This window comes from Apium graveolens, unplaced genomic scaffold (genome assembly GCF_009905375.1).
Source record: "Apium graveolens cultivar Ventura unplaced genomic scaffold, ASM990537v1 ctg5282, whole genome shotgun sequence".
Lineage (NCBI taxonomy): Eukaryota > Viridiplantae > Streptophyta > Magnoliopsida > Apiales > Apiaceae > Apium > Apium graveolens.
The window spans coordinates 11,973-28,222 of record NW_027418910.1 but is presented as its reverse complement, the minus strand read 5'-3'; the positions used below and the strand labels follow the sequence as shown (position 1 = coordinate 28,222).

Below are 16,250 nucleotides of genomic sequence, written 5' to 3'. Positions count from 1 at the left end.
CTTAAAATGTTAAATTTTAGATTTAACAAAAATATCGGAGTCAAGGTCATGCAAAGAGTAATCACCAAAAATGCTTACTGCCTAAAAACTGCTATCTCCGGTTTTTTATTGCACTTCCTAAAAATATATTTTTGAGTAATTTTATTCTAGACACTCTGTAGATCGTGCACGTAAAGACGGTGTGTCAATTGAGTTAACTATTTGAGAAAAATCAATATATTTAGTAAAAGTGGTGCAAATAGTAAAACCCCATAGTTGACCAAACTTTTAATATATTTTTCATCTAATTAAATAAATGTTTTCAAATTGTAACTTTTATGAAAAATATTAAAAATACATACACAAGAAGCTCCTTGAGATGGTTTGGTACTTAAATATCAATTTTCTAATTTATTAAAGATATAAGAGTGTGAGACGCGTAATAGTAACATTGAGGAAACTAAACTCAAGAAGCCACAAGATTACAACAATAGCTAATCCAAAATATTAGAATATTTGCATGACAAAATTCAGAATTATTGTTCCAAAATTTTTAGGAAAATCATCGTATGAGTTTTAAACTATACTTCTATTGATTATTATCTTCACATCAAATATAATGACTTGCAAAATTCATGTCTTTGTATTTGTGTTTCGAATTTTAGAATACATATGCAACTATTTCTTTTTCGGTATTCCTAGAAGGTGAAATCATTGGTTACTCTACGAATATCAGGCAGTCGCAAAATCAAAAGACATTTTTAGAATACCATGAAAACATAAGTACAAAAATAAAAACCTTTAACTTAAAATGCAGTTTGGTAGAGGATATAATCCTTGAAGGGAAAAATAATCTGGAATACTAGTTGCGTGAACTGTACTTCTTTTCTCTTTTTCGTGGACATTTCATGTAGTCATGAGCAGTTGCTTTGCATTGTTTACCCTTCTAAGGCTTCTTATTTGCATTATTCATTGCCTTCTCTTTTAGACTGATATATCTCTTCAAGGCTGACCCTTTATTTTTACATATGTTTGGTACTTTAACCTTGACATCTTGTGTCAGCTTCTGACCAACTACATTTGCCATAAACTCTGCTTTCGACATAACACCTCCACTACCATCACCATCATCCATATTAGTACTTAATTGCTTTACTGTCCAATGAACATGATCCAGCTTATCTAAATCTGTACCAGCTTTGTTAACCACTTTACGGAATTCAAACCTGATATGACTAACTTTGACTGCAACCTTTTGTATTTTAAGATGATCTTCGGAAATAACAAAAGACACTGAAGAACTGCCACTTTCAGCAATTTTCATCCAACGATTGAAAACCATATTTTTGGGGAATTTAACTAATCCAATTTGTTTTAAACCATAGAAATACCACACATAAAAAACTTATTGCATGAACACACATCATGATCATAGCTGACACTCACCTGCAAAATTTAATCAAATGTAATAATCACCAACACAGAGTATACTATGTAATTAATGAAATATCATACAATTACCTTAAAGATTTTATCTTTCACTTTAACATCTCTGATTTCCGAACAAGTAATGCCGTCAATTTCTTCACTCATTTTCTTGATTTGGATATTCAAACAAGAAGAAATAATCTCATCTTGAAGTTTATAAAAAATAGCTCTTGTAAACAAATCAGTAGCATCATCTTCAATGAACCACTCTGAAACAGTAATTGGCAGGCTTGAATTGGACTCATGGTTTAATCTACGAGTTTCATTCCGCCGGTTATCCATAGCATTTTCAAACCGAAACCAGAATTCACATAAAGTACTCCCTTATCTATAAAACTGACTAAAGAAAAAATTCTCACTTTTAGACCGCGAGGTAGTTCTCATTTACCCAAACACAGGTTCACCTCAAAAATACGCAGGAATCCAAGACTTTCTAAGCGAATACATTTTTCCTAACCACTTGTTCCATTCAAGTTTAAACTCTTTCATAACTGATAACCACCCTGATTCAAACTCATCAGGCTCAATAGTTGAAGATCAGATAAATTTCTTCATCTTCTCCATAAAGTCAGTTTCCTTACACAATCGATTGCCAAGCTGACAAATAAATTACAGCAAATACAAAAATCAAACAATGAAATCACTTCAACAACTTAAAAACGATAAATAAAAGAAGCCAAAAAAGCCAAACAAAGAAAATCAATATTACCAACAAATAATATTATAGAAGCGAAATCAGTGATCATTTTCAAAGAAGATGGTATTGGTTAAAAAATATAAATCAATCTAACAAAAACAGTAACAACCAAATGCAATAAATCACCAAAATAAAAAAATAAATTTAAAAATTATCATCTAACATACCTTAAGAGGGGATTTCTGGATTATATGCCACATGCATAAACGATGCTTAGTGGCAGGATATTCATTGGTTGCTTTAAAAACTTCAGGAACAGCAGCTTTCATTGCATGACACTGGTCAGAACCATAAGAATATGATTATGCTTTATTGCTTCAAAAAATGCTGAACGCCCATGTATAATGACTGTTATCCTTCTTAACAAGAAGACATGCAGCAAATGTGACACATAGATCATGTTTATCCACACCGGTAAAAGGAGCAAAGATCATGTTATACCTGTTAAAATAAACACAAAATGGTCAAAAAGAATCATACAATTAAAAAAAAACCTAAAATGGTAGAAAATATACCGATTTGTATTAAATGTAGCATCAAAGGATACAACATCTCCATTTAATTCATAATTTCTTCTAGCAGTAGCATCAGCCCAAAAAAGATTCGTTAAATGACCCTCACAATCAACATCATATGCATAATAAAATGATTCACATGTCTCATGTAAAACTTTAAACTTTTCCAGCAATATCTGTGCATCAGCCTCACCAACATAACACCTTATATCTCTATTAAAATTCTGAAAATCATGTACCGAAGCACCAATATTGCCATAACCACCAACCTGTTCCTTCATCAAAGTAAAAGATTTACTAGTACCAATATTCACTTTAGCAGTATCAACAACATGTTAGCGCATACGATTAGTCATTTCTCTATTTGCTTTCAAAAATTGAAGACCATCTTCAGAAGCTAACGGATGATTGTGTTTTTCCTCAAACACTGCAATAACATACTTGTCGGACCAATACGTTTGAAAACACATATTGCTTTACATTCGCACCTCCCTGAAACAGTCCTCCTACGCTTAACAATTTTACTAGAACTTTCATCTAAATTTCTAGGCAGATCATTAAAACCATCTCTCCCACAAATAATATATTTTCTCAAAATTATTTCATCCCTATCATCTTTCATTTCAATATTCAACCTCACATTAAATCTAGACAACCTCCCATATTCCTTGTAAAATTCAATACCTTTTTCCAAACTATCAAAACTCTGATTAACCTCTGGTTTAGAAATATCACCACTATACTTTGGAATGTAATACTTATGACCACCATGTGTAATATTAAAACACGAAATAGAAATCTCACTTTCAGATAAACTGTTACCGCCATTAGATACATAATCACCTACTAAACGGCTAATATGAGACGAATCACCGCAACTGGAACCTAAAAACATATAAAAAATTCAGTCATAACAAACTAAAATATATTAATATAGCATAATTAACCAACAATCACTAACAATACACTTGTTTACAATTACAAATAAAAAAGCAACATCAATGATAACAAATGTACCACATGTAAAATTAATTAATAACTACATTATCACTAATCGTAGTCAAATAATCAGTTAAGGCTTAAGACATAAGCAAATGACATTGATTCACATAAAATTATAATCACTAAAAAAATACCAATAATAACTTACAAATTCAATATACATAAGAAATAAAACTACAAACGCACTACAATCAAAGTTAGCTCACAACACATAATCACTAATAATAGTCGAATAATCAGTGAAAGTAACTATTAAATTTTACATTTAAACTACTAAATCAACTGAAAGGTATGAAACACATAAAAAGAGTTTAAAACGCAAGTAATTACCTTAATTCATAGAAATTTTCAACAAATCTGAAGTAATCGTGCTTTAGAATACCTACGAAATCAATCGATTACAAAAAATGAAAAGAAACAAGATATGAACTTAGTGAGCTCAGTGATAATCACGAAAAAGAAAAATTGAAGAAAGATAGAGAATGTACGGGATGCGGAAATTGATAGAGAAAACTTAGAGAGAGAAATAGTATAGAGAGAAAGAATAGAAATAAATGGTGACCTTGAAATTAATTAGACCATAAATGTCTTCAAGGTTTTGAATTAATAACAAAATAAACGGATCGGATGAATCTTTGGGAAAAAAATAAATGGCTGTGATTTCATTCTACTTATATAATAAGAATTATTTTCATTTCAACAATTGCTTATATACATACATATATATATATATATATATATATATATATTGCTCAAATAAGAACTTCTTAAAATGAGAATTATGAGAACTTGTAATCTTCGTAGCTAAAGTTTGTAATTTTATAAAATTTAAAATTTTTACTTTGCACAAAATCATCAATTTCCGAATTCAAAATTTTACCTTTTTAAAAGTCAGCAATTTTAATTACGAAAATTCTTACGGTTTTCAGTTTCAGAAGTTCTCTTTAGAGCACTATCATATATATATATATATATGTGTGTGTGTGAACCTCAAATAAATTGTAATCCATAAAATAATAACCTCACTAAAATACTATTTTATGGAGTCCCAACATAATCAACACAATATATTTTTACATCTAATGAAGTAATACACTAGCTAAAATATTATATTTTCTCTAGTTTATAATCACTACTTATACCTATATCAATCACTAGTTTGTAATTTTTATTCTAAAATTGGTTTGTATTTGAAAATTGTCGTGTATATATATATATATATATATACACTGTAGTTTGAATTTCAGTTCTCTTTTTTTTATTTCCTTTAATATATTTTGAAGAGATTTGAACCTGAGCAACATTTTAAACCTTTTCTTGTCAAGGAACTAGAAATTCTTATAACCTTTTTTTGCTAATTGTTTTGGACTAATTAACGTAAATCGTATTTTTTTGTGGGTCCTCGAACCAAATATTCTTTGAAATTTATAGTCAACCAAAAGCGGACAGAACTTCGATTCAGCTAATCCATACATATCACACTTATATATTCAATCTAATATTTATTTTAGTATTTTTAAGAAGATATTGTTTGAACATCTTTTTATAATTTTTTTTTAATAAAAAGGTATTGCTAAAAAGGTATTGCTCATCTATTAAATGCCATAATGAATTTGAGATTATTTTATAAGAAAAATGAAGGTGCTCTTGTCTTTATATTTAACCCTCCACCTGTTTATATCGAAAACTCAACTATTGAAAATTTAGCTTTATCCAAATTTCATTTCACGAAATCAATAGGAAAAAGATTTCATATGAAAAAAGAATTATCAATAAAAATTTCTTGAATAAAAAAATCAAAATTTATTTTAAACCCCGATTTATTACACTAAACGAATTTTTCTAACCTTTCACTTTCCATTTAGAATAACTACAATTTTTTGTTAAGAGTACAACCTTGAGCATAACCACTGGCGTAGCTAGAAATTCGAGCCACAAGTTCAAAAATTTTGTAAAGACCAAGATGAATGTAGAAAATAATTTAGAAATATTAACAAAATATTTATAATGAACAGATTCTACCATAATGCACAATGGTATGGGGTCAAATCACAATTTATTACTGTAAATCTATATTTTCAAAGGAGTCAAGGTAAAACTTATGTATTATAACTTTTTTCCTAATTAAATTCGAACATTCAAAATTTCTGTTTTTCAAATTTCAGTGGGGTCAGTTGCCCACACACCCAATACGCCGGAAGATAACAAGTAACAATTTCGCCCAAATTTTACCAATTAAGCTGAGCCCATACTTCACCGCGATTAGGCTGAGTATGCGAATGCTATGTTTTTACTTTATTAATTTTGTGTATATTTTCTACTTGTATAGTCATGAATTTCTGTACCAGCAGAACATGTGAATTTTGTCTATGTTAGTCAATTTTAAAATCATAAAAACGATAAACTTTAACTTACGTGTATCGTTTTCTAAAATTCATATCCAATTTCAAATAATGATAAAATTCTATTTTTATTATAATGCGAGTTCGAACGCAATAATATTTTACTTTATTGAGAAATTATGACGTACTCCTTAACTTTTTAAGGAAGATATTATATAAAAAAAGTCAATTTAATTATAATTTATCACAATGTTGGTCATGTACTAAATGCCCCTAGCTAGATCCCCTACGCTGTATATATTTAGGCACATTGGATAAATTACACCTACATCTGTATATTAGCCCATACACTCTCGAAATTTTGGTCCCATCACTATTGCATATACATTTCAATTCATTTCGACTGTGAGATATGGAGATTTCTAAGTTAAATAATCAAAATAATGGTTCTAACAATGGAAGTACTAAGGAAAAAATGGTGACCATTTTGGTGGTGGACGATGATAGAACCTGCTTATCTCTTATTGCTAGTTTGCTAAAGGGATGCGCCTATCGAGGTGTGTATATAAACTCTATTCATTTCTTGTTTATAAAATCTGCTAATAATTCATATTTTAATTGTACGAGTTAAAAACAAGAGGAAATTATAAAAAAATTGCAGAAGATTTGGTTCATTTTGACTGATTTTTAAATTACCATCTCAAATCTTTTGATGTGGCATACTGATCTTTCTAGAATGTAGTATCAGATGCAGTCATGGACTTTTTCTAAGATCTTTAGATTTTAAATGAGCTCGTTACTTAACAGATTTTGCGTCTAATATTTTCTTGTTTTGTTTTCTCATAGTATTGACTGCCAAGGATCCTTTGGATGCTTTGCGCATCCTACGGACTGGAGTCATTAAGTTTGATCTGGTGGTATCTGATGTCCACATGCCAGGCATGGATGGGTTTGAACTACAAAGATGGATTCATCAAGATTTTCAATTACCGGTTGTATGTGAGTGTTACTATAACTGAATTTAAATTTCATTAATATATAAACGCACTTTATGAAAAATAGTTTTATCTAGTGCTATGTTAGGTATTTTTTTTATTACGGCAATTTTTTTGAACTGCATAATAAATTTTTTGTGCAATAGTAAACGATATTAAGAAGGCGGTTCAATCTTTTGGATTTGTTTTCCTCAATTTTAGTTGTACAGTTCCGTCAATGATCTTCACCAACAGACTAATCAAACTCTTGAAATTTTATTGTTAGTGATGTCAGGTGACAGAGAAGCTAGTAATCTATGCGAGGGAAGTCAGAGTGGAGCTTCCCTTTTCGTAGTTAAGCCCATTACTACAGAAGACATGAAATCAATATGGGATTTTGTGAACCAATGGAAAAAGAATCTAGCTAAAGGGAAAAACTTAGTATCTGATGATAGTTCTGCTAAGGACAATGAAGATGACACTGGTAATAAGTTATATGAAAAGAAATCGAAGCGAAAGCTTCAGATAACTGATAATGAAGATCATAATCATGGCAAAAACAGAGTTCTGAAAGACAAAGCTTTTCTAACAAAAAAGAACAAGCTTAATTGGACACCTTTTCTCCATGACAAGTTTGTAAGAGCTGTGCAGCATCTAGGGCCTCAAGGTAAGATGGTACATTTTAACAAGTCTTTCACTACAGTTTAATGATGTTGATTATGTCTCACATACTTGAATTGTCCGCGATGAATTTTTGTTGTAGGATCTATTCCGAGGAACATTGTTACTGTAATGAATGTGCCTGGACTGAGGAGGGAACAAGTAGCCAGTCACTTGCAAGTTAGTTCCTCCCCCCTCTTTTCTCCTTTTCTTCTGTGTGACGAGAATTTCTAATTCTGCTGTTCTAATGTCTTCTTTATTCTAATATTCGCAGAAGTACCGAATCGACCAAGAGAAACAGTCTGAAGCAGAACAAAATCCAGACTTGTTTAAAACACTCCAAAATGGGAAAAGGTGGTCCTCATCGTTTCTCAGCCATAAGGCACTACCTGGTTACGGACAAACTAAGCTACCAACCAATCCAGGTAATTAAATATTAGACACCATTCTGTCAGGCATTTGTTAACATGAATGAGCTTGGGTGGAAACTGTTTGATTTGTCATTCTACAGGTTTTCGCCCAAGTGGCCTAACAAACGGTACATATCCAAGTCTGATGTACCAACCACAAACACCAGAATTTTCCAGCACTGACAAGATTTGCAGTGGATTTAATTATGTCCAAACCTTGGCTACGATTCCCATGAATCAAAATGGCTTTTCTAAACAAATGCAGCCACCAAACTGCTATACTGGCAGTGGACAAGAAGTTTGCAATACATTTATTTCACAGAGAAATTTGACATCTTCTACATTGGATAATGTTCTCCCTGAGCAGCAATATGAACCTGCTGATCATAGTAACCTTTTCCTTGATGGAAGTACCTATCAATCAACTGATAAGGTTTAGTAAATTAACATAAATTTACGTTCTACTCTCTCTGATATACCACATAGTTTTTACAACTATTCAAACAAGTGTTTTAACATGTAGGTCATAAATCAAGACTGCTATGTCGGAAACAAAGACATGGCATATGCTGAAAAGGTGCCCACAAACCTTATTGAGGTATATACTTAATGTATGGTAAATTATTTAGATATCGATATATTGCTGCGTGATTATATATATTTCTCCTTTACGTGTCATCGCTTGTAGAACAACAATCAAGACCACTACTTGGGAAACAATGTTAATTTTGGAGATGCTTTTTTGGTAAACAATGACATGCCAAATGCTGACAAGGCACACATAAACCTTGATGAGGTACATACTTAATATATGTAAAATTATTTAGATATCGATATATAACTGCTTAATTGATTATCTTCAACTTTTTCCTCTACGTGTTATCACATGTAGAACCAAAATCAAGACTGCTATGTCAGAAACAATTTTGATTTTGGAGATGCCTTTCTGGGAAATAAAGACATGCCAAATGCTAACAAGGTGCACACAAACCTTGATGAGGTATATACTTAACATATGTATATTTATATATTGATATTGCAGAAAGGGTACTTAACGAACTAATTGTTCTTCTTTTGCAACTATATCTACTTCATCTTCCTATATCTACAGGGTACTGCATAATTAAGTACCATGTGTTAAAAATGAACATGAGTCTCTTATGCTCATCAACTTCAATGCTTAACTCATACTGTACATGTCACATATTATAGAAGCATGACAATGGATGCATTGCGAACTCAGCAGACAATACTGAGACTTCCAGTTTTGAATTGATACTATCCTAAACCCTAAACCCTAGCTTACAGTAGTAGCTTAGCAGTTCAAATTCTAAACTATATATTGAATGAATAAATCCTCTGTGAAATGTTATTAGGGAACGGATGATGACTTCTGGGCGCTTTTTTCTAAATTTATTGAAGGCGACAACTATCTTGACTTTGAGTACTTCTATCAACCCCTGGTGGGTTGAAAAAAACAAATTTTATGCTCGCAGTGACTGCGTAATGATCATCAAACTTTTGTGGGTTGAATAATTGTTTTGCTTAGTTTTACTCTGACGATTGTTTTTAAGATTTCAGTTATGTTACTTTAATTTTCAATTTAATATTTGAGACCTTATCGTATCTAGAAAATGGTGTCAAGTGAAAATTAGCTTTCTCAAACAGACCACCTGATATGGCAGTTTCAGATCAGATCAGCTTGATTATACAATTCATATTTACTTCTTAATAGATATATATATATATAACTCTTCTTTACTAGCAATTGATACATAGCCTCAAACAGAAGCAACAATGTCAGATCAGGTGATGTTAAGGAGCCATTTCAACGGCATTTATATGTTCTCAAGTTTTCGATACATTATTCCTGGATGGTATCCAGGCATTTGATACTGGCTATGCTAGAATCGTGTAGAAAATGTTACAAAAAACTTATCCATTGATAAGTACAATATCAACTACTATGCTTTGAGATAGCCGTTAGGCCGTTGATAATTACTCGTATGATTTGACTTAGCCAGTTTTATGCTATGTGTTTTGCTTATCATTCAAAATACACATGATTCCTAACCTTTATCTACCATTTTAATCGGTTATCTTTCATACACTTAAGAAGCACCACTATAAATATTACCTTAGATTTAGAAGTAGCTAATTTTTGAAATTTAAATGCCTTAGGTAAGTCGAGAAATGAGGAGTAAAATGATATGAGAGAATAACCTATATTGCGGTATTTTAAAAAACTATATGAATTTAAAATGTGGCTTAGTACTTACACAAACTATCATATTATTTAAGATCAGTAATACATAATATTTGTAGGTGATTGAATAGCATAATCCAACCCTTCCACATGTTTACATCGAAAATCCAATAGTTAAAAAATAAATTATAGCAAGAACTTTTCAAATGAAATAAGGACTAATTATTAATATCTCCTCGTAAAAAAATAATCTTAACCCGCTGAATTACATTATTAGGTTTTTTCAGACTTCCAAAACCTTTACAATAAAAATTTTAAAGTAGAATTACGGCCCATATTTTACCGACTGGGCCGAGCATGTTAAAAGATAATTTGTAACTCCCATGAACCAAGTATCTAGAATGTTTTAGTCCTAGACTCATTATCAGTGTTACTATATGAAACCAAGAGTCTTGAAAATTATTCATGTATCTAATTTATGAAGAATTCTAGGAGTCTAGATATATCCTTTTCCTGATTTCATCAAGGTTTATACCTAACAAATTAGGTATCACACCAACTCATATCTCACTCCTAAAAATACATAAATAATATCACTACTCTCATAAAATAGCATGTCAACAGTATTCCCATTTTCAATGGTGAAAGTTATGATTTATAGAGCATTCAAATGTGGACATTGTTTATGTCTTATGATTTGTGGGAATTAGTTGAAGAGGGGTACGAAGCAGCAACTCCGAAGGAGATAACTTCCTGGACAACGGCTAAGCAAATTGAATTAAAAAATAAAAAAAAGGATGCAAGAGCTCTTCTCTTTATTGAAGGAGTCAGGAAAGCCATTTTTCCTCGTATCATGAGTGTTGAAACTTCAAAAGAAGCATGGGATATCCTGAAGAAGTAATTCAAAGGATTCAATCACTTTGAAAAGAATTTGATAATTTACAGATGAAAGAAAGTGAAACTGTCTCCGAATTTTTCTCCAAAGTTTCAACCATAACAAATCAGATTATAAGTTACGTTGATACCTTAGAAGACAAAAAGATTGTGATGAAAGTCTTGAAAAGCCTGTCTGCAAAATTTGAACATGTGGTAGCAGCCACTGAAGTTTCCAAATGCATTATATGCAACAAATAAATCATGAATCAAGAAATTGTAACTTTTGTTGTAAAAGATGCAAAATTCCAAATCAATCTCAGAAGTATTGTTGGTTTCAAAATAGAGACCATGCTAGTTTCTCAGAATAGGATGGAGACGCGCAAGTTTTTTTTCATACATTTTGCACGACCGCAATAACACAACTGTTGGTATATTGACAGTGCTTGCAGTAATCACATGTCCGGAATTTAGAATTTATTTACAGAATTTGATGAAAGTCAAAAGTCTGAGGTAAAGATTGGAGATGGAAAGACTCTCAAAATTGAAGGCAAATAAGTCATTACCTTTCATTCAAAAGAAGGAAAGCTTTAAAAAATTACTGATGTTTATTATGTTCCAAAATTAACATAAAATATGTTAAGCACTGGTCAACTAATGAAAAAGGGGTTTTCTCTAACATTTGATGATGAGCAATGTAGTATTTTTTATAAAAAAATCTAAAGTGGCAAAAGTTAAGATGATGCCAAACAAAATATTTCCATTAATTTTTCCACTACATGACATATTTGCTCTCAAAGTTGATAACGGTGACGATTCAATTTTATGGCACTTGAGATATGGACATCTCAATTTCAAGGGCCTTAAATTATTAAAAGACAAAATATGGTGGTTGGTCTACCTGATATCTCAAATGTAAATAAAGTTTGTGAAGGATGCATCTACGGAAAATGCAAAGACCGCCATTTCCAAAGACTGCTTGGAGAGAAAAAGCCTCGCTGGAATTGGTTCACTCAGATTTGTGTGAATCACGAACTCCGTCAATAAATGGCAGCACATACTTTCTTTTGTTCGTTGTTGACTATACAAGGATGATGTGGGTCTATTTTCTCAAGTAAAAGTCTGAGGCCTTCACTTATTTTCTACAATTTAAGGCATTGGTTGAGAAACAAAGTAACAAACAAATCAAAACTCTTAGAACAGAATGCGGTGGAGAGTACTTATCAAATTATTTTCAAGATTATTGAAAAGAGAAAGGTATTTGGAGGCAGCTAACAATCAGATACAACCCTCAACAAAATTGCGTCGTAGAAAGCAAAAATCAGACAATTGTCGAAATGGCAAGAAGCATGTTAAAAGGTAATGGTCGTGCAAATAACTTCTGGGCCAAGGCTGTTAATACAACCATCTATATAGTCAATATCTCTCCAACAAAAGTTGTTTTTAACAAAACTCCTTATGAAGCCTTGTTCAGGAAGAATCCTGATGTACAAGGGCTTCGAGTATTCGGCTGCATTGCTCATTCTCACATTCCCGCTCAACGCAGAGAAAAGTTTGATGAAAAGGGAGAGAAACTTATTTTTCTCGGTAATAGTGAAGTGTCAGAAGGCTATCGTCTCTACAATCCAACTACAAGGAATATTAATATCTCACGAAATATGATTTTTGATGAAACAGGAAGATGGATTCTTGATGAAAAATCACCTCAATCACCTGCAACTGATGTTCCCTTATATACACTGGAATTCAATGAAGATTCTAGTCCTATAAAAGACTTGGAATTAATCGAAGGTACCACGAATATATCTGTTAGAAGAATTCGCTCAATCTATGATGTATACGATTCTTGCAATGTGGCATTCTTTATTGGTTAACCCCAATATTTTGAAGAAGCTGCAAAAGAACAAACTTAGAGAAAAGCGATGGATGAAGAAATTTCAACAATTGAGAGAAATAATACGTGGCAACTTGTTGATCGTCCAACTAACAAAGACGTAACTGGAGTCAAATTGGTTTTTGAAATGAAATATAATGAGGACAAAAGTGTACAAAAGCACAAAGCTCAGTTAGTAGCGAAATGATATTCTCAACAGCCCGAAGTTGATTTCACTGAACTATTTTCTCTGGTAGTTTGAATGAAAACAAATTAGAACTGTTCTTTCTTTGCCAACTCAACTTCAACTACTAGTGTATCAACTCGATGTCAAGTCAGCATTCTTAAATGGCGAACTCAATGAAGAGGTTTATGTAGAGCAGCCTTAAGGCTACGTGATAAAAGAAAAATAAGATAAAGTTTACGTCTTATTAAGGATTTATATGGACTCCAACAAGTACCGTGTGCTTGGAACAACAAGATAGATGGCTATTTTCATCAAAAAGGTTTCCAGAGAAGAAAAAAATGAGCCATCCTTATATATTAAAAAATCTGGTACGCATGATTTTCAGATTACGTGTTTATATGTGGATGACTTAATTTACTTGGGAATTAATACTGATCTGGTAGAATATTTTAAGAATTCTATGAAAGAAGAATTCAAGATGACTAACCTAGGCTTCATGAAATGTTTTTTGGGAATTCAAATGAAGCAATCAGAAGGAAAAATATTTTTGTCTCAAGAATGGCATGTTGATGGTCTATTAAAGAAGTTTCACATGAAATTTTGTAATCCAATAAAAACTTCGATGGGTACAAATCAAAAGTTACAACTTGTTGATAGTTCAGACAAGGTTGATGAAAGACTTTATAGAAGACTTGTGGGATAACTTATATATCTCACAAATACCCGTCCAAATATAGTACAGTCAGTTAGCCTTCTCTCAAGATTTATATATAATCCAAGTTATACACATTATGCAGTTGTAAAACACATTCTGCGTTATCTTAAGGGTACAAAGAATCATGGTCTCAAATATATTCTTAATGCGTTATCTTAAGGGTACAAAGAATCATGGTCTCAAATATATTCTTAATGAAGATAATAGGTTGGTTGGGTATACTAATAGTGATTGGGGAGGATCATTGGATGATGGAATGAGTACATCTGGATATGTTTTCTTACTAGGAACAAATGTTATCCCTTGGTCATAAAAAAACAGAAAACAACAGCCCTATCTACGCAGAAGCTGAATATGTTTCAGCAATAGAAGCATCATATGAAACTGCTTTGTTAGGATGAATTTTGTTCGATTTAGAGCAAGTTCAGAATGATCCAACTATTATTTATTGTGACAACAATGCAGCCATAACAATAACTAAATATCCTGTTTTTCATATTCAGACCAAGCATATTAAACTTCGTTATCATTTCATTCGAGATATGGTGCAAGACGAATACATTCGCTTGGACTACATTGGTACAAATGAGCAAGTTGCAGATATATTCACAAAGTCAGTCTCAAGTGATAAGTTCGCATACTTTAGAGATCGACTAAGAATTACAAATTAAGAGGGGATGTTAAAAAGATAATTTGTAATTCCCATTAACCAAGTATCTAGAATGTTCTGGTCCTAAACTTATTATCAGTGTTTAGTGTATGAAACCAAGAGTCTTGAAAATTATTCATGTATCAAATTTATGATGAATTCTAGGAAGAGTATAGATATATCCATTTATCTATATAATGCTGTAATATGCACATATGGAAGTCAGAAAAAAATATTCCTTTTTTTTATTTCATCAAGTTCTGTATCTAACAGAGCCCATACTTTACCAATTAGGTCGAGTTTTTGAGTGATATTGTTTTGGTTTATAAGTTTTGTGCATATTATCGGTAGTCACATATATTCATTTTCACGTAAAATCCAACTTTTGCTATTTCAGTCCATTTTCAAATTAAAAAGTGATAACTAACTTCCGAATCTTAGATTGAAATTCCTACACAATTAGTAAATTTGTTAAAATAAAATTATAAGACATGTTCTTTTGCTCAACAATTTTGACAGAGTGTTTAGAGATTGTGTCTTAATATAAAAAAATTAAATAAAATCTCACAAAAACTTCTTTCAACCTTGACTTTTCGGGAAAGGTGTCATACAAAAAAAGTTAAAATTAATAAATTATTCACCATATTTTAGTGATAGAGTCGAGCCCATGCTTCACCGATTAGGTCGAGACGTATATGAGTGCTATTGTTTTAATTAACAATTTCTGTGCATTTGTAGTTACATATATTCGTATCCACATGAAATCCGACTTTTTGCTATTTTCATCAATTTTCAAATAAAAAAGTGACAATTAACTTCCGAATCTTAGATCGAAATTCCTACACAATTAGAAATTCTGTTAAAACTAAAATTATAATAAATATTATTTTGTTGTACAACTTTGACGAGTGCTTAATATTGTGTCTTGATATCAAGAAAAATTAATTAGATCTCACAAAAAGTTCTCTTAATTATGACATTTCGGGAAATATGTCATATTAAAAAAAATGTTATTATAATTATTCACCATTCACATTCATGTCCCAAAATACCCATACGTAGATTCCGACTTGCTCTGCATGTGGTATATATTTATGCATATTGGACACATAATTAGGCGCTACATCTGTTCTATCGAAATTCTGGTTCCGCTACTGTTGCAGATACATTTCAACTATCGACATGGAGATTTGCAAGTCAAATAACCAGAACAGTGGCTCAAAAAATGAAAGTACCAATGAAAATATTGTGGGTATTTAATCTAAACTCGAGTTAGTTTATATATTTTATTTTGTTGTTGCTTTATTTGTTAGCTGATGTCTGTATCTGATGCTAAGAGTTGGTCGTGGTCATCAGGTGCTTAGCGTCATAATAGGAGTATTGGAGAACAACGTTAGTAGTTGAATATTTTTAGGAGTTCAGTTGGTTTAGTTCCTACTTTGTAGGACATGTTCTCTTTCTTTCTGTATTAGAGTCTCAGTTTGAATGAATAATAAAATATCGTTTACTTAACAGATTTTGCGTCTAATATTTTCTTGTTTTGTTTTCTCATAGTATTGACTGCCAAGGATCCTCTCTTGGAAATAAATATATATATATATATGTGTTTGTTTTGGAACTGGAAAGAAATATTGCAGCAATGTATTTTTCCATTCATCATAACCAGCGTACTTATACAAG

At 31.5% G+C, this 16,250-nt stretch overlaps 1 protein-coding gene across 1 annotated transcript; it reads right to left on the bottom strand.

The window, feature by feature from the left end:
* Positions 1-2,004: 2,004 nt before the first annotated feature.
* Positions 2,005-6,394, bottom strand: LOC141702560 (protein FAR1-RELATED SEQUENCE 5-like). Its single transcript, XM_074506224.1, has 6 exons — positions 6,373-6,394; positions 3,121-3,564; positions 2,680-2,992; positions 2,530-2,605; positions 2,332-2,442; positions 2,005-2,064 (listed from the first exon to the last, which is right to left on the bottom strand). The coding sequence occupies exons 1-6, from the start codon at positions 6,392-6,394 to the stop codon at positions 2,005-2,007; spliced, it is 1,026 nt and encodes a 341-aa protein (XP_074362325.1).
* Between the last annotated feature and the right edge of the window lie 9,856 nt (positions 6,395-16,250).

Coding starts and splice junctions, on each gene's coding strand:
- LOC141702560 (XM_074506224.1), bottom strand. CDS start 6,394: ATGGGACCAAAATTTCGAGAGT. Junction 2,993..3,120: donor CAAACGTATTGGTCCGACAA/GTATGTTATTGC, acceptor ATACTGCTAAAG/TGAATATTGGTACTAGTAAA. Junction 2,443..2,529: donor CATTTGCTGCATGTCTTCTT/GTTAAGAAGGAT, acceptor GGTTCTGACCAG/TGTCATGCAATGAAAGCTGC.